We start from the raw sequence: 23,020 nt of genomic DNA, 5'->3' as shown, positions 1-23,020 counted from the left end.
CTACAATATTACTGGTGTTTAAGAAACAGGTTATAATTTACATAAGTAATGTGCAACTAGGTTTCCTTGAATATGGTTTCCAACATAAGATTGCCAGAACTTTCCTGAAGAGCAAGTACATTACTGTATTATAATTCTTTTTACAGAATACATTATTCACCTTTGACTAGTGGCTGCAAACAAAGTAGCACTGGTGATTATGACTGAACAGTTTTAGCAGTATAGCAACAGCTTCAGTACACTTAGTTTTATTTAATTGGTTCAGGGTAGTACTGCATCAGTGAGAATGCAATGAAATCAAAAGGGTTCCATTATTAGATATTTATTACACAGAGAAAACAGAAACTCCCGGAAGGGAGATAAAAGTGCATATTAGGATATACATAATATAAAAAGTACATGAATTATAAAGTTGTGGCAAATATAGTGATTAATGTGTAGGGAGACTGTCAGAATTGAGCATAGCGGTAAAATAGTGGACCCAAAGTGACCCAAAATGGGAATGAAGAGGATCGTAAATTGTAGGGAACAAATCCCTCTCTGGATGACCAACCAACGACATTGAGCCCAATGTTCAATGAAAAAGCATTGCATTGTATTTGCAGAGTCTGAACTATTTACAGTTTATTCTAGGTTTGATAGTCTGGACTTTAATACTGAGAAGGAAGAGCTGCTGTGTGAACTCATCATTAGCACAAGACGAAAATAGATTTTGTAATAGAAGAAGTATTGTTGCATTAAAGGGGCTATAAGAAGTTACAGTCATTTCAACTGGTGTTTGTAAATTCATCAGTTATCTGACACTCTCAGAGAAGAATGCTCTGAAATCAGAGTAGATAGACAAACGCACCCTAAATATTTCGATTTGTAGCGAACTTTAAAATAATTCACTGTGGGGATTGAACTTGATCATAATAAACTAATTGTGTTAATTTACATAGCTTTCTAGGGCAGACCGCAGTGCTTTTGAACTCGTGACTTCAAGCTCCAGACCTGACACCGGCGGCCTGGAACTAATAGGCAAATATCCATACTTGTAAAAAATTTAAACATTCCATCCCGAAGTCCAGCGCGCAATTGGCTCTGCGTTTATAAACCCAGGGTCATTACACTACATTGCTTCTTTCTTTGGTGTGCTAAGTGTAGATATTGGACGATATTTTTCCTGTTACGTTTTATGGTCGGCCACCCAATTAAAATCATGGGAATAGTCATGGTTGTCCAGCAAACTGATGTTATGTTAGTAGCTACTAATGTAGAAACTGTGATACAGATTTGGTTTTAGCTTTATTGCCCACGACACTCCACAATGACACAAGCGGAGAGAGAGCAAGAAAACGGCAAAGAGAAAGAAAAGGAAAAGGAGCGAGAGAAGGAGAAAGAGAAAGAAAAGGAACAGCGTGGTATCAAAAGACCAATCGCACCACCGGTTATCCCAGAGCCTCTTCAAGAAGTAAGTTGCAAAGCAGCGTTAAACGGGCCAAGGATTGATATGAGATTCAAATACGAACATATTAAATAATTATATGGGAATAATGTTTAGTTTGCACAGACTGCTATGGCAGCTACACATGGGCTAATGTTAGCTAGCTAGCAGCTTGCCGACTCAACGATTTACGAAGGCGCTACTAGCTGGCGGACTGGAACTCCGACGTCACATTTTCTAAATAAAAAAACTGAACACTGAACCCAAAGCCCACAATTACACACTACAATGTCAAGGTTACTCTGTCTTGCAGTCCCCGTAATGTTTGCTTCCTTGTTTATGAATACATATTGTGACCTTACATCTCCCTTCACAGCAAATTCAAAGCAACTTTATCGTTGTGTTACACCCTGGATCGAAAACATTGAGAATTGGAAGAGCAACCGACACGCTTCCTGCGACTGTCCCGCACGTCATAGCCCGCAGACATAAACAAACGTGCCAGCCCCGATATGAGGATGGATGGCTGGTGAGAGAAGGCCTGAATGTGAGTCAAAAATGACCAACATATATGGGGTCAATTTCACGCCATATGTATTGAATTTAAAATAGACTAAATCGTGAACATGAAAAATTTTGAGAATGTTAACATATTGTAGCGACCCGCACAGACAGCTGTGTGTTATGTGTTAGGCTATTAGTTGGTTGTGTTGCACTTACCAGTACCCAGTGTTCGCAGGGTCCGACATGCCAATCAACCTGCTATCTGTCAATCACGGGAATGCCTGGAATGTTCTGATGCCGGTCTTCCTTGCGGTTGGCGGAGTGGAGGGGGGTTGGGCAGGGGGATGGAGCATTGGAAGTTAAGACCAGGTTTAGCCATTCTTCTTCCTCTTACGTCTGTTCTTCACAAGAGAAGGTCACAGTTGGTTTGTAGGGTATCTTTCATTTATTTGGTGTGGGCTACGGCCAAACAGTAGCCTGTGTAAAGTTGGGTTAATAAACCGTCAATTCGTTAACTCAATCCTCTGTGGACAATTGTTCCTTTATGATCTAGTCTGGCCATTACATTGGTGTCAGAAGTAAGAACGTTGATAAAAGTTAGCCAGCTAGCTAGCTGACTTCTTTGGCTAGCTACCGTTGGTGAGAACAGGGTTGAAAATGCTTTGAGGGAATCCGAAAGTGAAGGTGGAGGTAGGGGACGATTATGGCCAAGGAGGTGCGTGTGCATGGACGTCGGAGATCGCCAGGGCGTCAGAGGCCGCTTGAGGGAGGACGTTAGACTGATGGCGGCTGAGGCGGACATGAGTGCCTCGTCGACTGTGCTACGTGCGGATTCTGGTGGGCGGACCGAAGGGGTGGCGGAGGAATCTGGGGCTCAGGATGTAAACAAACATGGCGGCGCCCAGTTCCCGGTTGTGTCCGTATCATTTAAGACCCTGAAGTATTCCGGTAAGGCGGATTGGGAAGCTTTTCATGCTCAATTTGAACTGTTAGCTCATTTTAGGGGGTGGTCAAATTAAGATCGGGCACTGCAGTTGGCTTTATGCCTCTCGGATGATGCTCTGGCCTGTTTGATATTGATTAGCCCCCAGACGTCATTATGGTGCTTTAGTGGGAGCACCGAGGAGGCGCTATGGACAGTGTGTACAGCCTGGGCTACTGCACTCCGAACTGAGTAATAGACGCAGGCAGCCTGGAGAGCCTCTATGGGTGCTAGCTAATGACATTGACTAACTACAACATTTTCAGACAAGATAGAACTGCCAAAGGGGGTGGTGTTGCAATCTACTCCAAAGATAGCCTGCAGAGTTCTGTCCTACTATCCAGGTCTGTACCCAAACAATTTGAACTTCTACTTTTAAAAATCCACCTCTAAAAACAAGTCTCCGTTGCCGCCTGCTATAGACCACCCTCTGCCCCCAGCTGTGCTCTGGACACCATATGTGAACTGATTGCCCCCCATCTATCTTCAGAGCTCGTGCTGCTAGCCGACCTAAACTGGAACATGCTTAACACCCCAGCCATCCTACAATCTAAGCTTGATGCCCTCAATCTCACACAAATTATCAATGAACCTACCAGGTACCTCCCCGAAGCCGTAAACACGGCACCCTCATAGATATCATGCTAACCAACTTGCCCTCTAAATACACCTCTGCTGTCTTCAACCAAGATCTCAGCGATCACTGCCTCATTGCCTGCATCAGTAATGGGTCAGCGGTCAAACGACCTCCACTCATCACTGTCAAACGCTCCCTGAAACACTTCAGCGAGCAGGCCTTTCTAATCGACCTGGTCGGGGTATCCTGGAAGGATATTGATCTCATCCCGTCAGTAGAGGATGCCTGGATATTTTTTTTAAATGCCTTCCTAACCATCTTAAATAAGCATGCCCCATTCAATAAATTTAGAACCAGGAACAGATATAGCCCTTGGTTCACCCCAGACCTGACTGCTCTTAACCAACACAAAAACATCCTATGGCGTTCTGCATTAGCATCGAACAATCCCCGTGATATGCAGCTTTTCAGGGAAGCTAGAAACCATTATACACAGTTAGAAAAGCCAAGGCTAGCTTTTTCAAGCAGAAATTTGCTTCCTGCAACACTAACTCAAAAAAGTTCTGGGACACTGTAATGTCCATGGAGAATAAGAACACCTCCTCCCAGCTGCCCACTGCACTGAAGATAGGAAACACTGTCACCACTGATAAATCCACTATAATTGAGAATTTCAAGAAGCATTTTTCTACGGCTGGCCATGCTTTCCACCTGGCTACCCCTACCCCGGTCAACAGCACTGCACCCCCCACGGCAACTCGCCCAAGCCTTCCCAATTTCTCCCAAATCCAGTTAGCTGATATTAGGAAAGAGCTGCAAAATCTGGACCCCTACAAATCAGCCGGGCTAGACAATCTGGACCCTTTCTTTCTAAAATGATCTGCCGAAATTGTTGCCACCCCTATTACTTGCCTGTTCAACCTCTCTTTCGTGTCGTCTGAGATTCCCAAAGATTGGAAATCAGCTGCGGTCATACCCCTCTTCAAAGGGGGGGGGCACTCTTGTCACAAACTGCTACAGACCTATATCTATCCTACCCTGCCTTTCTAAGGTCTTCGAAAGCCAAGTCAACAAACAGATTACCGACCATTTCGAATCTCACCATACCCTCTCTGCTATGCAATCTGGTTTCAGAGCTGGTCATGGGTGCACCTCAGCCACGCTCAAGGTCCTAAACGATATCTTAACCGCCATCGATAAGAAACATTACTGTGCAGCCGTATTCATTGATCTGGCCAAGGCTTTCGACTCTGTCAATCACCACATCCTCATCGGCAGACTCGACAGCCTTGGTTTCTCAAATTATTGCCTCGCCTGGTTCACCAACTACTTCTCCGATAGAGTTCAGTTTGTCAAATCGGAGAGTCTGTTGTCCGGACCTCTGGCAGTCTCTATGGGGGTGCCACAGCGTTCAATTCTTGGACCGACTCTCTTCTCTGTTTACATCAATGATGTCACTCTTGCTGTCTCTGATCTCTGATCCACCTCTACGCAGACGACACCATTCTGTATACTTCTGGCCCTTCTTTGGACAGTTAACAACCCTCCAGGCAAGCTTCAATGCCATACAACTCTCCTTCAGTGGCCTCCAATTGCTCTTAAATACAAGTAAAACTAAATGCATGCTCTTCAACCGATCGCTGCCCGCCTGTCCAGCATCACTACTCTGGACGGCTCTGACTTAGAATACGTGGACAACTACAAATACCTAGGGGTCTGGTTAGACTGTAAACTCTCCTTCCAGACCCACATCAAACATCTCCAATCCAAAGTTAAATCTATAATTGGCTTCCTATTTCGCAATAAAGCATCCTTCACACATGCTGCCAAACATAACCTTCTGGGGAAGCAGACGAGGGCAAGCTGGTGGAGCCTGTTGTTGTGGTGGGCCAGACCTGTGTTGGGGACTTTTGTCATGTCACTGTGGAGTGGGTGCCCTGCTCCGCCCTGGTTGTCACTGGGTCCACAGTAACCCTGGTGAGGCCAGATATTGTGCCAGGTTGGACTCAGTGTGAACCCACAACTGTGCAGCTCCGCACAGTCACAGGTGAGCTGGCACCCATGAAAGGGAAGGGAATAATGACTCTGACAGTAGGGGGCAGGTCTGTGCGTCATATTGTGTGGGTGGCGGCTGTGTAGGACCATTGTATCCTGGGGGTGGACTTTCTTAGGAGCACAGGCTGCCAGTTAGACCTAAACAGGGGCAGTCACCATGCCCCCCCCCCCCCCCCTAATGTCACATTCACTCTCAACCCAGCAAACCCGTTACTCCAACAGTTAAAGCAGCAGAGGCTCATGGCTCCCCCTCCCCCACATCTGTATGTGACTTTTCCCCAGCCCCCCTGTCACCTACGGCTGTGTGTTACATTCCCCCAGCTACCTCCACGACACAGCCCTCTGTGAGCCCGGGCCACACACCCCCAGCCCAGCTACCCCAGATGGGAGAGGAGAGGATACTGTCTGCAGTGAGGGAGATATGGGGGAGGAACTGTGTTGCTCCGAGCAGCAGGAACGATTGTGGCAGTTGCTGTTTGAATTCAGAGACAGCCTTGCGCTGAGTGAGGAAGAGGTGGGTCAGACTCATCTGGTGCAGCATGAGATCGACACAGGTGATGCTCGACCCATCAAGATGCGTCCCGCCGTATCCCACTGGCACGCCAGGAGGCAGCAGACAAGGCTGTGTGGGAGATGCAGCGGGCTGACTTCATCAGGCCCTCAGTCAGCCCCTGGGCAGCGCCAGTCGTCATGGTTACTAAGAAGGGGGACAAGCTGGCGTTCTGTGCGGACTACAGGCGGCTGAATGAGGTAACCAGGAAGGACTCATACCATGTATCGATGAGTCACTGGACCTGGTTAGGGGGTCATTCTGGTTCTCCTCACTAGACCTCCGCAGTGGCTACTGGCAGGTGCCCCTCTCCCCAGAGGCCAGGTCCAAAACTGCGTTCTCCACTAACAGAGGACACTGGCAGTTCAAGGTCCTGTGCTTCGGCCTGTGCAACGCTCCAGCCAGTTTTGAGCGTTTGATGGACAGGGTGCTGGATGGCATCTCCCGACAGCAGTGTCTGGTATACCTCGATGACATCCTGGCCCATGGCAGCTCCTTCCAGTCAGCCCTGGGGGCACTACGGCGTGTGCTGGAGAGGGTGGCTGCCGCAGGTCTGAAGCTCCACCCCGAGAAGTGCCACTTCATAAGGAGAGAGGTCTCCTTCTTGGGCCACAGAGTGGGGAAGGAGGGGATCAGCACCATGGAGGACAAGGTGGGGGCTGTCAGAGACTGACCCACCCCCACCGACCAGCGTCAGCTGAAGAGCTTCCTGGGCCTGGCCTCGATCTACAGGAGGTTTGTACGGGGCTTCTCAAGCGTTGCTGCTCCCCTGAACCGCCTGCTGCCGAAGGACAAGGCCTTCACTTGGGACAGTGGAGTGTGACGAAGCCTTCAACACCCTCAAACGTGCACTGATCGAGGCCCCCGTGCTCGCCCTCCCCTGACCTCAACATGCCCTTTATCCTGGACACAGACTCAAGCAATGTGGGCATGGGTGGGGTGCTGGCCCAGGTGGGGCCAGAGGGGAAGAGAGTGGTGGCGTACTTTGGTGGCGTACTTCCTGTCTGCTGTGAGCTGCAGACCGTCAACATGGCTGAATGGGGGCAGCAGCAGGGACGGGACACAGACCTACAGCAGCAGGGACGGGACACAGACCTACAGCAGCAGGGACGGGACACAGACCTACAGCAGCAGGGACGGGACACAGACCTACAGCAGCAGGGACGGGACACAGACCTACAGCAGCAGGGACGGGACACAGACCTACAGCAGCAGGGACGGGACACAGACCTACAGCAGCAGGGACGGGACACAGACCTACAGCAGCAGGGACGGGACACAGACCTACAGCAGCAGGGACGGGACACAGACCTACAGCAGCAGGGACGGGACACAGACCTACAGCAGCAGGGACGGGACACAGACCTACAGCAGCAGGGACGGGACACAGACCTACAGCAGCAGGGACGGGACACAGACCTACAGCAGCAGGGACGGGACACAGACCTACAGCAGCAGGGACGGGACACAGACCTACAGCAGCAGGGACGGGACACAGACCTACAGCAGCAGGGACGGGACACAGACCTACAGCAGCAGGGACGGGACACAGACCTACAGCAGCAGGGACGGGACACAGACCTACAGCAGCAGGGACGGGACACAGACCTACAGCAGCAGGGACGGGACACAGACCTACAGCAGCAGGGACGGGACACAGACCTACAGCAGCAGGGACGGGACACAGACCTACAGCAGCAGGGACGGGACACAGACCTACAGCAGCAGGGACGGGACACAGACCTACAGCAGCAGGGACGGGACACAGACCTACAGCAGCAGGGACGGGACACAGACCTACAGCTGCCCCCATTGGTAATATTTGCCAATTTATATATTTTCAGAGTTACAATGACTTGTAAAAGTGTCTCAGAACTCTGCTGAATTACCTCAATTGAAGGTCAGCTAAGTTTACCTAGGCGACTTAAGGTTACTAGGTCGGTATATGAAGTTATATTATCATTAGTAGTCTATTATCAGGTAAAAGCATATGCTTATTATTCATAATTTCGCTATTTATTTGCTAATCATTTTTTGCATTCGTTTTCAAATGTATATAAAAAACATTTGTCATAGTTTTGCTCTCGCTTTAAAATGATTTGCTTACAAGTTTTTGGGTTTTGCTTTTGATGTCTTATTTTTTTGTTTACAATTCTATACATTTTGCTTTCAAATGTTTGTTTTTTGATTTCAACATCATTATCTCACCCGTCCTCAAAAATATGTTTACATTCTCAACTTTATTTTTCATGTTCACAATTTAATTGATTTTGAATTCAATACATATGGCTTGAAATTGACCCCCTACCAACACACACATATACACACTGCCACCCCTATAATCCTCCAATGTGTACTCTCTCTCAACAAAGAAACCAGAGAGTAATGAACAGAGGCAGAATGGTCTCAAAATGGTTGACCAGGCCATCTGGTCAAAGAAGATGTCCAATGGCGTACGGAGGACGCCCGTGTCTGCTGAACAGGTGTGTGTAGTTGTATGTGCAGGGCTCTACGTATCTTTACCTATGTAGCCGATGTGTATGTCTGTTCTGCAGCACAATCAGGTGACCACATGTCTCTGATTGTGCGGGACAGTCCCAGATTTTGTTCTACAAACAATCATGTCCTGCATTTTATCAACAAATTCAAACACCACTAATTTACAAAAAATATGTAGATTTGTTCCGTATTTCAGTCTGACATTACAACCTGTCTCGTATAGTCACTGCGCTCTTTCTGCATCATTCTGCTTCAAATAGCTTGTTCGGTGTAGTGCTGCCAGAACGTTGCTCCGGCACTTTTCACAATGGTTCTCGTTTAGTAAAGTTACACCAAAGCTAAATCAATTGCCTTGGAATTTCACATACAGATGAATTAGTGTTCTACATAACCCCCCAAAATAGCATAGTGTTAACAATGTTACACCAAAACACCACCGTAGTCATTTATTTTTAGCATGGTTAGCAGAATATTCACATTGTTTTTCTTATGCGGCCAAAACTCAACAGTGCGCGGCACTCGGCAGAAATTGCTTGGATTGAAAAAAACTACAGGAAGGTGGAGTAGTTTAACACTATATGCTCTAATTGACAACAAAAAAAGTAATGGTAGAAGCTCAATGCTTATATAAACTGACTGAGATCAAATGTTTGGCATGCAGATGCAGGTTGAATGTTTCACAGGTAAAACCTGAAGAATTATCATCATTCACGATTGACTGTAGTGAAGGCCTATTTTGAAAGTATGTATGCCTAACTGGGTATTAAAAATATAACATTATTTTGAGACTATGTGTGGGCAAAAATTGCAATTGGAGGATGTATATTATGTAATGATATTCAATAAGCAACATATGTCGGTACCAACTTTGAGCATTTATTACATTTTGTATTCATGTAGGCTATACTGTCCTGCCAAAATCATCCTGTTGTCTCGCAGCTCGTGAACGACCATTTGATAGTCTGTTTGGGTATGTTGTCTTGCAGGCCAGGTCTTATAACAGACTGATTCGACCAGCAGGTCTGGACACTAGCTCCAGGATGAAGTGGACCACCACAGCACACCATCCAGAGCACCTGGTGGGAGAGGAGGTGAGGGAGTACAGCACATCTGGACACAATACATGCATGTTAAAGAGCAGGTTACTTTCAGAAATTGTTTTCAGTATATAAGTCATTTGTCATTTTGTCAATCATTGATTTCTCCCTCCTCTCTTGCTTTGTTTTCTCTCCCCTCTGTCCTAATGGCAGGCATTGTATGTAAACCCCACTGACTGTTACAACGTGCACTGGCCCATCAGCAGGGGGCAGCTCAATGTGCACGGCGGTGCAGGGGGTTCTCTGACTGCTGTCCTGGCCGATCTGGAGGCCATCTGGAGCCACGTCATCCAGAAACAACTGGAAATCCCCCTAAAAGACCTCAAGGTACAGGACAGACAATTGGCTCACTTCACACTACAGTGCCTGAATATTACCAGTCAAAAGTTTGGACACACCTACTCATTGAAGGGCTTTTCTTTATTTAGATGTTCTACATTGTAGAATGATAGTTTTGATGTCGTCACTATGAAATAACACATATGGAATCATGTAGTAACACCATAAACGTGTTACACAAATCAAAATATATGTTTTATATTTGAGATTCTTCAAAGTAGCCACCCTTTGCCTTGCTGACAGCTTTGCACACTCTTGGCATTCTCTCAACCAGCTTCACCTGGAATGATATTCCAACAGTCTTAAAGGAGTTCCCATATATGCTGAGCACTTGTTGGCTACTTTTCCTTCACTCTGTGGTCCAACTCATCCCAAACCATCTCAATTGGGTTGAGGTCGGGTGATTGTGGAGGCCAGGTCATCTGACTTACCCCATCACTCTCCTTCATGGTCAAATAGCCCTTACACAGCCCGGAGGTGTGTTGGGTCATTTTCCTGTTGTAAAATAAATGATTGTGCCACTAAGCGCAAACCAGATTGGATGGCGTATCGCTGCAGAATGCTGTGGTAGCCGTGCTGGTTAAGTGTGCCATGAATTCTAAATAAATCACTGACAGTGTCACCAGCAAAGCACCATCACACCTCCTCCATGCTTCACGTTGGGAACCACAAATGCAGAGATGCGTCTCACAAAGACACGCGCCGGTCAGAACCAAAAATCTCAAATTTGGTTTCATCAGACCAAAGGACAGATTTCCACCAGTCTGATGTCCATTGCTCGTGTTTCTGGCCCAAGCAAGTCTCTTTTTATTATTGGTGTCCTTTAGTTGTGGTTTCTTTGCCATAATTTGACCAGGAAGGCCTGATTCACACAGTGTACTCTGAACAGTTGATGTTGAGATGTCTGTTACTTGAACTCTGTGAAGCATTTATTTGGGCTGCAATCTGAGACTGGTAACTCTAATGAACTTATCCTCTGCAGCAGAGGTAACTCTGGGTCTTCCTTTCCTATGGCGGCCCTCACTTTACATTTTTTAAAAACCTTTATTTAACCAGGAAGGGCTGATCATCCTGGCCAAGATAGGCAGCACTAAGTCATTACACAATTTCAGACAGACAACAAGAAAAACTACAGGTAATCTAGTAAAATACCATATCATTCACAAGAGTATAACAAAATCATAAAACGGCAAATTAACAACAATCGGCCTCAAAATCCTTCAATAATGATTTAAAAACACCAAGCGGGACAAGTTCTTCCAGTTTAAAAGTATTTTGTAAGGCGTTCCAAGCCGTTGGCGCAGAGTACATAAAAGCCCTTTTACCAAATTCAGTTGGGACATTTGGAACAGTTATCAGGATAAAGTCCTGCGAATGAAGAGAGTACCCACCACATTTCTGAACAATAAAAATTCCCAAATATAATGGTAGTAACCCCAAAATGGCTTTGTAAATAAAAGTATACCAGAGTGAGCCTACGATTGACTAGATAAGGCCAGCCAACCTTGGTAAATAAAGTGCAGTGGTGCGTAAGGATTTTGCAGTTTAAAATACGTCTCAATGCTCCATGGTAAAGGCTGTCAATTGATCTCAAACACTGAGCGGAAGCATTCATATAAAAAATATCCCCATAGTCTAGTAAAGGCATAAATGTAGCTGATACTAGCCTCCTTCTGGCTTCAAAGGAAAAACGCCTTATTCCTAAAATAAAATCCCAGCTTCAGTAAAAAAAAAATTGTAAGTTGTTGAATATGCAATTTAAAAGAAGCCTTCATCAATTAAAATTCCAAGATGATAAAATTCCAATCTCATTGCATGAGCAGGTAGTAATAGGTGAAAGGTTCAAAGGTCTATTTCTTGCTTTAGGAAACTTAAATTGAACAGTATAAAAAGCAGTTTGCAACTTCTGGAAATCTTTTGTGAAAGACGAAGCACAACAAATTACAGTATCATCAGCATAATGGAGAAGTTGAGCATTTTGCACATTTTTGTCTAAATGATTTATATTAATAGTGAATAAGAAGGGACCAAGTACAGAGCCCTGGGGCACACCATTACAGACAGACAGTTTAACAGACATGAGCCCATCAAATTGAGTGCACTGAGTTCTATCATACAGATAGATGGCAAACCATGCAACTGCATGCGCCGAAAGACCAACGCCTGACAATCTCTGCCTCAGTATAGCATGATCAATTGTATCAAAAGCCTTAGAGACCAATAAAAAGTGAGACAGTGCTGTTTTTTGTCAAAGGCTTCAGTGATATCATTTAAAACCTTCATGGCTGCTTTAATTGTGCTATTCTTCTCCCTGAAGCCCGATTGGTACATTGATGAAATAGTTAGTATATAAAAACTCTTTTAGCTGTTCACTCACAAGGGTTTCAAGTATTTTCTCCAGGGGTGACCGCTTTGAGATAATTATAATTATTTAAGAGTTGATCTTCTCCTTTTAAAAGTGGTAGGACAAATGCTGATTTCTAGATCTTTGGAATTTCATTACATTCCAGAGTTAAATTGAACAGATATGTAAGTGGTTAAGCTATGAAATCACCTGCCAGTTTAATCAGTGATCAAGAAGATCAGGACCTGCAAGCTTTCTCTGATCTATGGATTTCAGGGCTTTTATGTACCACCTGCACTGAAAATGGCAAAAAGCTAAAAGTTTTACCAACTCTCACTGGTTCATCCACACGGGGTTGTACAAAGACCGAGGATACTCAATCAAACAGCCTACCAGATGATACAAAGTGCGCATTGAAACAATTCAGCATTTCAGTTTTGTCAAATACAGCAACAAGAGTCCTTCAATACACATGACGGTAAATCATTAACATTACCGTTACCAGACATAGACTTAATAGCCTTCTAAAACTTTCTAGGGTCATACAGGTTATCAGTGGTAACAGACATAAAATATTCAGACTTTGTCTTCCTGAGAAGAAAATAACACTTGTTTTGTAGTTGCCTAAAAATAAGCCAATCAGCATCAGAACATGATTTTCTTGTTTGGTTCCTATTTGGAAGAAAACATCATGAAAGAATTTCCAGGCAGTTTCCACAGGAATAAGCTCAATCTGGGTCCAGTCAAAATAAAACAAATCATGAAAAAAAGCCTGCTTATTAAACTCTTAAAATTAATTTATCTTACAAATAAAGCGTGGGGTTGTCTTAGGAACTTTAGTATTTCTAACAGCAACAACAGCACAATGGTCACCTCTTACTCCCACCTGAGACGCAGACGTCTCATCTAGACACCTGGAAATGCAAATGCGCTACGCTAAATGCTAAATGTACTCGTTAAAACTCAAATTTTCATTAAAACACACATGCAGGGTATTGAATTAAAGCTACACTCGTTGTGAATCTAGCCAACAAGTCCGATTTTTAAAATGCTTTTCGGCGAAAGCATGAGAAGCTATTATCTGATAGCATGCAACACCCCAAAATACCTGAAGGGGACGTAAACAAAAGAATTAGCGTAGCCGGCGCTACACAAAACGCAGAAATAAAATATAAAACATTCATTACCTTTGATGATATTCTTTGTTGGCACTCCTATATGTTCCATAAACATCACAATTGGGTCTTTTTCCCGATTAAATCCGTCCATGTATGCCCAAAATATCCATTTGTATAGCCTGTCTGGTTCAGGAAAAAGCTCCGTTCCAAAACGCAACGTCATTTTTTAAAATTATATAAGTTGCCTATATTCTTTGACAAAACACTTCAAACTACTTTTCTAACCCAACTTTAGGTATTTGTAAACGTTAATAATCGATCAAATTGATCACTGGGCGATCTGTATTCAATAGCAGCTACTCAAGAAAACGTTGTCCTTTCTCTCTCTTCCAAATATCTTTTCCTGTATGCTGGACGAAATGAAGGATCTATTTGTCATTAAACAAAGGATTTTTGTCAATGAAAATGACAAACGACATCGTGTGGAAGTTGTAGGAACTGCAAGCTCCCGGCTATATATTTTTGCTTGCAATAAACAATTCAATGATTAATACTTTTCTGTGGTTTTTGTGACCAGGTTTTTCTATTTGCTCACGTTCTGTTATAGTCACAGACATTATTTAACCAGTTTTAGATTTCAGAGTGTTTTCTATCCACACATACTAATCATATGCATATACTATATTCCTGGCATGAGTAGCAGGACGCTGAAATGTTGCGCGATTTTTAACAGAATGTTCGAAAAAGTAGTGGGCCGACTTAAGAGGTCATTTGAAGAATCTCAAATATAAATATATTTTGATTTGGTTACTACATGATTCCATATGTGTTATTTCATAGATTTGATGTCTTCACTGTTATTCTACAATGTAGAAAATAGTAAAAATTAAGAAAAACCCTTGAATGAGTAGGTGTGTCCAAACTTTTGACTGGTACTGTATATATATTTTTTTACCTGACTAAACCTAACAAATCATAACATGTAGCAGAGACAATGTTGTGGTCAGTTTTATTTTGTACTCTGATCTAATCTCTTGTTTGTTGGGTTGGCAGTATTACAGATGTATCCTTTTAGTCCCTGACATCTATAACAGGCATCACATCAAGGAACTGGTCAACATGCTGCTGCTCAACATGGGCTTTTCAGGTACAATACACACTAAATGGCTACACGGACTACCTGAGTTGACCCTTGTATTATTCATGTTTTTTTGTTGTTGCACTGTCTATGCACACTTACAGGGCCCTTCACACATACACTCACTTCATAATTTGCTCACACACATAATATGCACATTTATACTGACTTTACACACACCCACTCATACAATCATCATATACACTGCTGTTTATCATATCCTGATGCCTAGTCACCTTTCCCTTATACATATTTACTTTTGCGCTTTGTTTTACCCACATACTCATATCCGTAAGTTGACATTTAATAGTCGGATCGGATGATACTCGTGATCTGAAAAAAATGAAGTGTTAAGTAGATGTTGGCAATGTACCTCCCTGCACGTTCTCACTGCAAAAAAAGCTGTAGATTAGGAGCAGAGAGGTGTGTCTGTGTCCTCAACTTGCAACAGGCAGCCACGTTTGCTGTTACTCAGTCAGAATGCACATCAGTGTTTCATTTTTTTCTCTCCATACCCTTGCCTGCTTGTTAGATATTGTGCACATTGATAGCTTTATAGCAAATGTCCTTGCAATGTGATTATAGTAGTAGCCAGGCAGCAGCAATCTGAATGATCAGACCAAAAACATGCAAGGAAAATTGATCTGGTGAAATGATGAACCGAGTGGATGGAGAAATACAGCTTCACTCTTATCCAACCAGAGCAGCAGGATCAAAGTAGAGCCCGCCCTTCTCTTTAAAGACAGCCAGTGGAGTTATTTAGACCATGTAGAACCTCTCACATTACTGACTGACATGAGAAAGATGCGTGCTGTCACCAGAAAATATATATATCATTACAAAAAATACTTGGACCGTAATTTTATCCAGAAATTTGCCCATATCTGTTAGGATACTCGTTTTGTCTGGCTACTCGGCACAACCCTAGTAAATATGGTACTGGAACTGATCCTGTATATATAGCTTGTTTGCTTGCTTTTTTTGTAATTTTTTATTTCTATTTCTTGTGTTTGTGTTCTACATTGTTATGTTTAGTATAACATTGTTATTGATTACTGCGTTGTTGGGTTTAGAGCTGGCCAGAAATGCATTTAGCTGTACTTGTGTATATGACTTTGAAACTTGATTGTCGCTCCTTGGTCTGCAGCGATCGTAGTCCACCAGGAGTCTGTGTGTGCTACCTTCGGCAGTGGCCTGAGCAGTGCCTGTGTGGTGGACGTGGGCGACCAGAAGACCAGTCTGTGTTGTGTGGAGGACGGGGTGTCTCACCGCAACTCCAGGTGGGTATATTGCATCATGCATCTCATATGTATATATTGTACTCTATACTATGCCACTGTATCTTAGTCCAATGCCGCTCTGACACATATGTATATATATTCTTAATACATTCCTTACTTTGATTTACGTGTATTTTGCTTATATGTTGTGAAACTGTTAGATATTACTGCACTGTCGGAGCTGGAAGCACAAGCATTTCGCTACACCCGCAATAACATCTGCTAAACACGTGTATGTGACCAATAAAATTGAATTAATTCCAAAGTCCCTCTTTGCCATGCAAATGAACTGAATCCCAAAAAAACAAATTTCCACTGCATTTCAGCCCTGCCACAAAAGGACCAGCTGACATCATCACTCTCTGTCATGCTGATTGAGTTTGAATAACAGACTAGAAGCTTCAAAAGGAGGGTGGTGCTTGGAATCATTGTTCTTCCTCTGTCAACCATGGTTACCTGCAAGGAAACACGTGCCGTCATCATTGCTTTGCACAAAAAGGGCTTCACAGGCAAGGATATTGCTGCCAGTAAGATTGCACCTAAATCAACCATTTATCAGATCATCAAGAACTTCAAGGAGAGCGGTTCAATTGTTGTGAAGAAGGCTTCAGGGCGCCCAAGAAAGTCCAGCAAGGTCCAGAACCGTCTCCTAAAGTTGATTCAGCTGCGGGATCAGGGCACCACCAGTACAGAGCTTGCTCAGGAATGGCAGCAGGCAGGTGTGAGTGCATCTGCCCACACAGTGAGGTGAAGACTTTTGGATGATGGCCTGGTGTCAAGAAGGGCAGCAAAGAAGCCACTTCTCTCCAGGCAAAAGACTGATATTCTGCAAAAGGTACAGGGATTGGACTGCTGAGGACTGGGGTAAAGTCATTTTTTCTGATGAATCCCCTTTCTGATTGTTTGAGGCATCTGGAAAAAAGCTTGTCTGGAGAAGACAAGGTGAGCGCTACCATCAGTCCTGTCATGCCAACAGGAAAAAGCATCCTGAGACCATTCATGTGTGGAGTTGCTTCTCAGCCAAGGGAGTGGGCTCACTCACAATTTTGCCTAAGAACACAGCCATGAATAAAGAATGGTACCAACACATCCTCCGAGAGCAACTTCTCCCAACCATCCATCCAGGAACAGTTTGGTGACGAACAATGCCTTTTCCAGCATGATGGAGCACCTTGGCAAAAGTAATAACTAAGTGGCTCTGGGAACAAAACATCAATATTTTGGGTCCATGGCCAGGAAACTCCCCAGACCTTAATCCCATTGAGAACTTGTGGTCAAACCTCAAGAGGCGGTTGGACAAACAAAAACCCACAAATTCTGACAAACTCCAAGCATCGATTATTCAAGAATGGGCTGCCATCAGTCAGGATGTTGCCCAGAAGTTAATTGACAGCATGCCAGTGTGGATTGCAGAGGTCTTGAAAAAGGGGTCAACACTGCAAATATTGACTCTTTGCATCAACTTCATGTAATTGTCTATAAAAGCCTTTTGTAACTTATGAAATGCTTGTAATTATTACTTCAGTATTCCATAGTAACATCTGACAAAAATATCTAAAGACACTGACGCAGCAGACTTTGTGAAAATGTATATTTGTGTCATTCTCAAAACTTTTGGCAACGACTGTACATGTCTGTCCTCCTGCAGGCTGTGTCTGGCATACGGGGGTGCTGATGTCACCCGCTGTTTCTTCTGGCTCCTGCAGAGGGCAGGCTTCCCCTACAGGGAGTGTCAGCTCTCCAACAGGGTGGACTGCATCCTGCTGCAACAGCTCAAAGAGACCTTCTGCCACCTTGACCAGGTACTTAAACATCAAAGTCATAAGGCATCAATCGGAAGCCTGAAATAGGGAGGAGCTTCTTTAACTTGTCCATTTTAAGAAACAGTTATTTTTACAGAATTTCTATCAACATGTTAAATATGCAACCAGAGGTTAAAAAAATACCACTTCCACACACAGAGACGTGTACAAAGCTCTCCCTCGCCCTCCATTTGGTAAATCTGACCTCTATCCTCCTGATTCCTGCTTACAAGAAAAATGTAAAGCAGGAAGCACCAGTGAATCAGTCTATAAAAAAAGTGGTCAGATGAAGCAGATGCTAAACTACTGTTTTGCTAGCACAGACTGGAATATGTTCCGGGATTCTTCCAATGGCATTGAGGAGTACACCATATCAGTCACTGGTTTTATCAATAAGTGCATCGAGGACATCGTCCCCACAGTGACTGTACTTACATACCCCAACCAGTAGCCATGGATTACAGGCAACATTCGCACTGAGCTAAAGGGTAGAGCTGCCACTTTCAAGGAGTGGGACTCTAACCCGGAAGCTATAAGTTTATGCCCTCCGACGAACTATCAAACAGGCAAAGTGTCAATACAGGACTAAGATCGAGTCGTACTACACCGACTCTGATGCTCGTCGGATGTGGCAGGGCCTGCAAACTATTGCAGACGAGAAACGGAAGTACAGCCGAGAGCTGCCCAGTGACACGAGCCTACCAGATTAGCTAAATAACTTCTATGCTCGCTTTGAGGCAAACAACACTGAAATATGCATGAGAGCATCAACTTTTACGGATGACTGTGTGATCACGCTCTCTGCAGTCGATGTGAGTAAGACCTTTAAACAGGTCAACATTCACAAGGCTGCTGGGCCAGACGGATTACCAGGACGTGTACTCCGAGCATGCACTGACCAACTGGCAAGTATCTTCACTGACATTTTCAACCTGTCCCTGTCTGAGTCTGTAATACCTAAATATTTCAAGCAGACCACCATTGTCCAAGAACAGTAAGGTAACCTGCCTAAATGACTACCGACCCGTAGCACTCACGTCTGTAGCCAAGAAATGCTTTGAAAGGCTGGTCATGGCTCACATCAACACCATTATACCAGAAACCCTATACCCACTCCAGTTTGCATACCGCAACAACAGATCCACAGATGATGCCATCTCTATTGCACTCCACACTGCCTTTTCCCACCTGGACAAAAGGAACACCTATGTGTGAATGCTATTCATTGACTAAAGCTCAGCGTTCAACACCATAGTGCCCTCAAAGCTCATCACTAAGCTAAGGACCCTGGGACTAAACATCTCCCTCTGCAACTGGATCCTGACTTCCTGACGGGCCCCCCCCCAGGTAGTAAGGGTAGGTAACAACACATCCGCCATGCTGACCCTCAACACAGGGGCCCCTCAGGGGTGCGTGCTCATTCCCCTGCAGTACTCCCTGTTGACTCATGACTGCACGGCCAGGCACAACTCCAACACCACCATTAAGTTTGCTGATGACACAACGGTGGTTGGCCTGATCACCAACAACGATGAGACAGCCTATAGGGAGGAGGCCAGAGACCTGATCATGTGGTGCAAGACAAAATAATTGATTGTGGACTACAGGAAAAAGACGACAGAGCATGCCCCCATTCTCATCGACGGGGCTGTAGTGGAGCAGGAGTGTTTCAAGTTCCTTGGTGTCCACATCACAAACAAACTAACATGGTCCAAGCACACCAAGACAGTCGTGAAGAGGGCACAACAAAACCTATTCCCCCTCAGGAGACTGAAAATATTTGGAATGGGTCCTCAGATCCCCAAAAGGTTCTACAGCTGCACCATCGAAAGCATCCTGACGGGTTACATCACTGCCTGGTATGGAAACTGCTCGGCCTCCGACAACAAGGCACTACAGAGGGTAGTGCTTACGGCCCAGTACATCACCGGGGCCAAGCTTCCTGCCATCTAGGACCTCTATACCAGGCGGTGTCAGAGGAAAGGCCCTAAATATCATCGGACTCCAGCCACCCTAGTCATAGACTGTTCTCTACTACCGCACGGCAAGGGGTACCAGAGCGCCAAGTCTAGGTCCAAAAGGCTTCTAAACAGCTTCTACTGCCAAGCCATAAGACTCCCGAACAGCTAATCAAATGGCTACCCAGACTATTTGCACCCCCCCCCCCCCCCCCCTGCTACTACTACTCTATTTATTTTCTTAAACAAACCTACCTGCATGTACATATTATCTCAATTACCTTGACATCGGTGCCCCCGCACAATGACACTGACTCTGTACCAGTGCACCCCGTATATAGCCGCACTGTTGTTATTTACTGCTGCTCTTTAATTACTTGTTTTTCTTATCGCTTATTTTTTAGGTATTTTTTTCAACTGCATCTTTGGTTAAGGGCTTGTACTTAAGCATTTCACTGTAAGCTGTTGTATTCTGCGCATGTGACATTCAAATTTGATTTAGTTTCTTCTATGGTGTGCCCTAATAACTAAGTCCCTGGTGCACTTTTCAATGTAAGGACTCTCCAACCCTGGTCTTGAAGTGCGAACTCTATGGTTATGGCTTTTATTTCATTACATCACAACATGCCAGTTTCAAATGGCCAACTAATGAATCATGGTCTTCCGTCTGGGCTATAAGGCCATAGCTGAAATAAGGTGCCTTACTGAAGAACGGGGCGTAGGAATAAAAGGTGATACCCCTTTTCTACATGCTCAGCTCTTTTCCCTTTTTCTCCAGGACATCTCTGGGCTTCAAGACCACGAGTTCCGCACCCGTTTCCCAGAGTCCCCTGCACTTCTTTACCAGGTTCGACTTGGCGATGAGAAACTGCAGGTATGTATACACAAGGGCTGTCAGTGGTAAAGCGGATTATTGTGGTTTTGAAGCCCAATTTTGATATTGAAGATGACTATAATAAATATGACATAATAAATGCTGTCACAATGTATCGTTTGTGTACCTCAGGCTCCTATGGCCTTGTTCTACCCCACCACGTTTGGAATAGTGGGCCAGAAGATGACCTCCTTGCAGCACAGATCTCAGGGTGACCCAGAGGACCCACATGATGAACACTACCTACTGGGAACCCAGAGCAAGCAGGACCAGGTAGTCTAGGAACACCTGACTCGATCCTATTAGAACTATCTGATTGGCTGATACTTCCTCTCTCTGTTTCCACCTTTCCCTTCCTCCTCTCTCCATCTCATCCTCCCTCTCCCATTATTATGCTCAGTCCTCTAAAGCCTCAGCAGAGCGTAAATCCCTTCCCAAGCCGCCTGGGTTCGAGGGGGAGTTGAGCAGCCAGGGTGGGGACCCCTCAGAACGTGGAGGTGGTGCCCATGGCCAGGATGTGGAGCTGGGACACTCCCAGAACGACTGCCTGATGGGAGGAGCAGAGATGGAGGAGCCTCCCTCAGCACTCCTCTCCAGGAAGACTGCCATGACCCAGTTTGAGGGCAAAGCGCTAGGCTTGGACAAAGCCATCCTACACAGCATCGATTGCTGTGGTAAGAAAAATATCCTGCTTCAAAACTCTGTCCTCTAATACAGTATCTTATTTTGTTCTACCATAAACACGAGGTAACACACTAAATAATAAACATAAGATATAGATAAAACATTATTGGACATGATATTCATTATTCTGTTATGAAGTGAGGGTAAATTGTGAATTCTAAGCAGTGGTTTCCAATGTTGGATGTTTTGATAGGGGAATGTTAGGTTTTGTGTGTATTTTGTTTGTGCCCAGCATCTGACGAGACCAAGAGGAAGATGTACAGCTCCATCCTGGTGGTGGGGGGAGGCCTGCTGTTTCACAGGGCCCAGGAGTTCCTGCAGCACCGCATCCTCAACAAGATGCCCCCCTCCTTCCGCAGGGTGGTGGAGAGCGTGGAGGTCATCACACGACCCAAGGTACACTGGCTTCTACGTACACTGGCTTTACAGTGGACTAACATGGTCTTGAGGCATGCAGAAGACCAGGTGTTTATATCTAGTCTAACACAGTGGGTATAAAATGCAATCTTGCAGGAGTTTGTGTGTCGCTCCAAGCAGAGGTGTTTTAATGGCTGTGTTTTCCAGGATATGGACCCTCGCCTGATCTCGTGGAAGGGGGGAGCGGTGCTGGCCTGCCTGGACACCACCCAGGAGATGTGGATCCACCAGAGGGAGTGGCAGCGCTTTGGTGTGCGCATGCTGAGGGAGAGGGCTGCGTTTGTCTGGTGAACCACCCCAGACTACATCCCACTGGAACAAGGGAGCACAGAGGGAGAAGCCCATTACTTTAGACAGTAAAACATTGGCACAGGTACTACTCACAGAGAAAGACTGCCGGACACACAATATAAGGCAAATACTTAACCTGGGCACTGTCCCTCGTAGGCTTCAACATCTCTCTCTTAGTACCTTATATTGTGTAGTGTAACGTGTACTGCATGTCTTTCTGACAGTTTAACTGGTGCCTGTGTGGTAGATCGTTTAAATAGCTGTTTTGTTCACAGTTTCTTTCTTCTGGCATTGTGGATGTTAAATTTGATTAAAAACATACTTATTTCTTGAAGGACTTACTGTTTTGACATTTCTTATAGACCTTATGTAGGTTGGAAGAAATTTGATTTGAGGCATATTTAACGGTAAAATGTTATGAACGTGGCCTCCCGGGTGCTAGCTGTGCCACCAGAGACTCTGGGTTCGAGCCCAGGCTCTGTCGCAGCCGGCCGCGACCGGGAGGTCCGTGGGGTGACGCACATTTGGCCTAGCGTCGTCCGGATTAGGGAGGGTTTGGCCGGTAGGGATATCCTTGTCTCATCACGCACTAGTGACTCCTGTGGCGGGCCGGGCGCATGCACGCTGACCAGGCCGCTAGGTGTACGGTGTTTCCTCCGACACATTGGTGTGGTCGGCTTCCGGGTTGGATGCGCGCTGTGTTAAGAACCATTGCGGCTTGGTTGGGTTGTGTATCGGAGGACGCATGACTTTCAACCTTCGTCTCTCCCGAGCCCGTACGGGAGTTGTAGCGATGAGACAAGACAGTGACTACTAACAATTGGATACCATGAAATCAGGGAGAAAAAGGGTCAAATAACAAAACCATTTTTTTTTTATGAACGTGTACCTATTCTACTTCACAATTAGCTAAGACGCCACATGTGTTTGCGACGCAGAGGATCTGAGATCGAGCACCAGTAAGGACGCTATACTTAAACGATCAGTGATGCTTGTCACAGTAAAATGCTATGACTAACTCCTGTAGTGTCATTCATCATACCCCTAGTAAATCAAATTTGATTTAAACATGCACTACATGACCA

At 45.0% G+C, this 23,020-nt stretch overlaps 1 protein-coding gene across 1 annotated transcript; it reads left to right on the top strand.

Annotated features, from left to right (window-relative positions):
• Nucleotides 1-1,204: 1,204 nt before the first annotated feature.
• LOC139368730 (actin related protein 8) lies at nucleotides 1,205-22,273 on the top strand. The gene is made up of 13 exons (XM_071108023.1): nucleotides 1,205-1,453; nucleotides 1,803-1,973; nucleotides 8,467-8,577; nucleotides 9,580-9,684; nucleotides 9,844-10,017; nucleotides 14,545-14,638; nucleotides 15,777-15,909; nucleotides 17,558-17,711; nucleotides 20,448-20,543; nucleotides 20,676-20,816; nucleotides 20,944-21,217; nucleotides 21,460-21,623; nucleotides 21,792-22,273. Exons 1-13 carry the CDS (start codon nucleotides 1,310-1,312, stop codon nucleotides 21,933-21,935), a joined length of 1,905 nt encoding a protein of 634 aa, XP_070964124.1. The 5' UTR covers nucleotides 1,205-1,309; the 3' UTR covers nucleotides 21,936-22,273.
• Nucleotides 22,274-23,020: the final 747 nt, after the last annotated feature.

Source organism: Oncorhynchus clarkii, chromosome 16 (genome assembly GCF_045791955.1).
Source record: "Oncorhynchus clarkii lewisi isolate Uvic-CL-2024 chromosome 16, UVic_Ocla_1.0, whole genome shotgun sequence".
NCBI classification, from domain to species: Eukaryota; Metazoa; Chordata; class Actinopteri; order Salmoniformes; family Salmonidae; genus Oncorhynchus; species Oncorhynchus clarkii.
This window is presented reverse-complemented; position numbering and strand designations above follow the sequence as displayed.

Excerpts from the sequence above, each read along its gene's own strand:
- LOC139368730 (XM_071108023.1), top strand. The coding sequence starts at position 1,310 with ATGACACAAGCGGAGAGAGAGCAAGAAAACGGCAAAGAGAAAGAAAAG. Across the intron at positions 15,910-17,557 it reads GTGTCTCACCGCAACTCCAG|GCTGTGTCTGGCATACGGGG; the intron begins GTGGGTATATTG and ends GTCCTCCTGCAG. Across the intron at positions 17,712-20,447 it reads CCTTCTGCCACCTTGACCAG|GACATCTCTGGGCTTCAAGA; the intron begins GTACTTAAACAT and ends CTTTTTCTCCAG.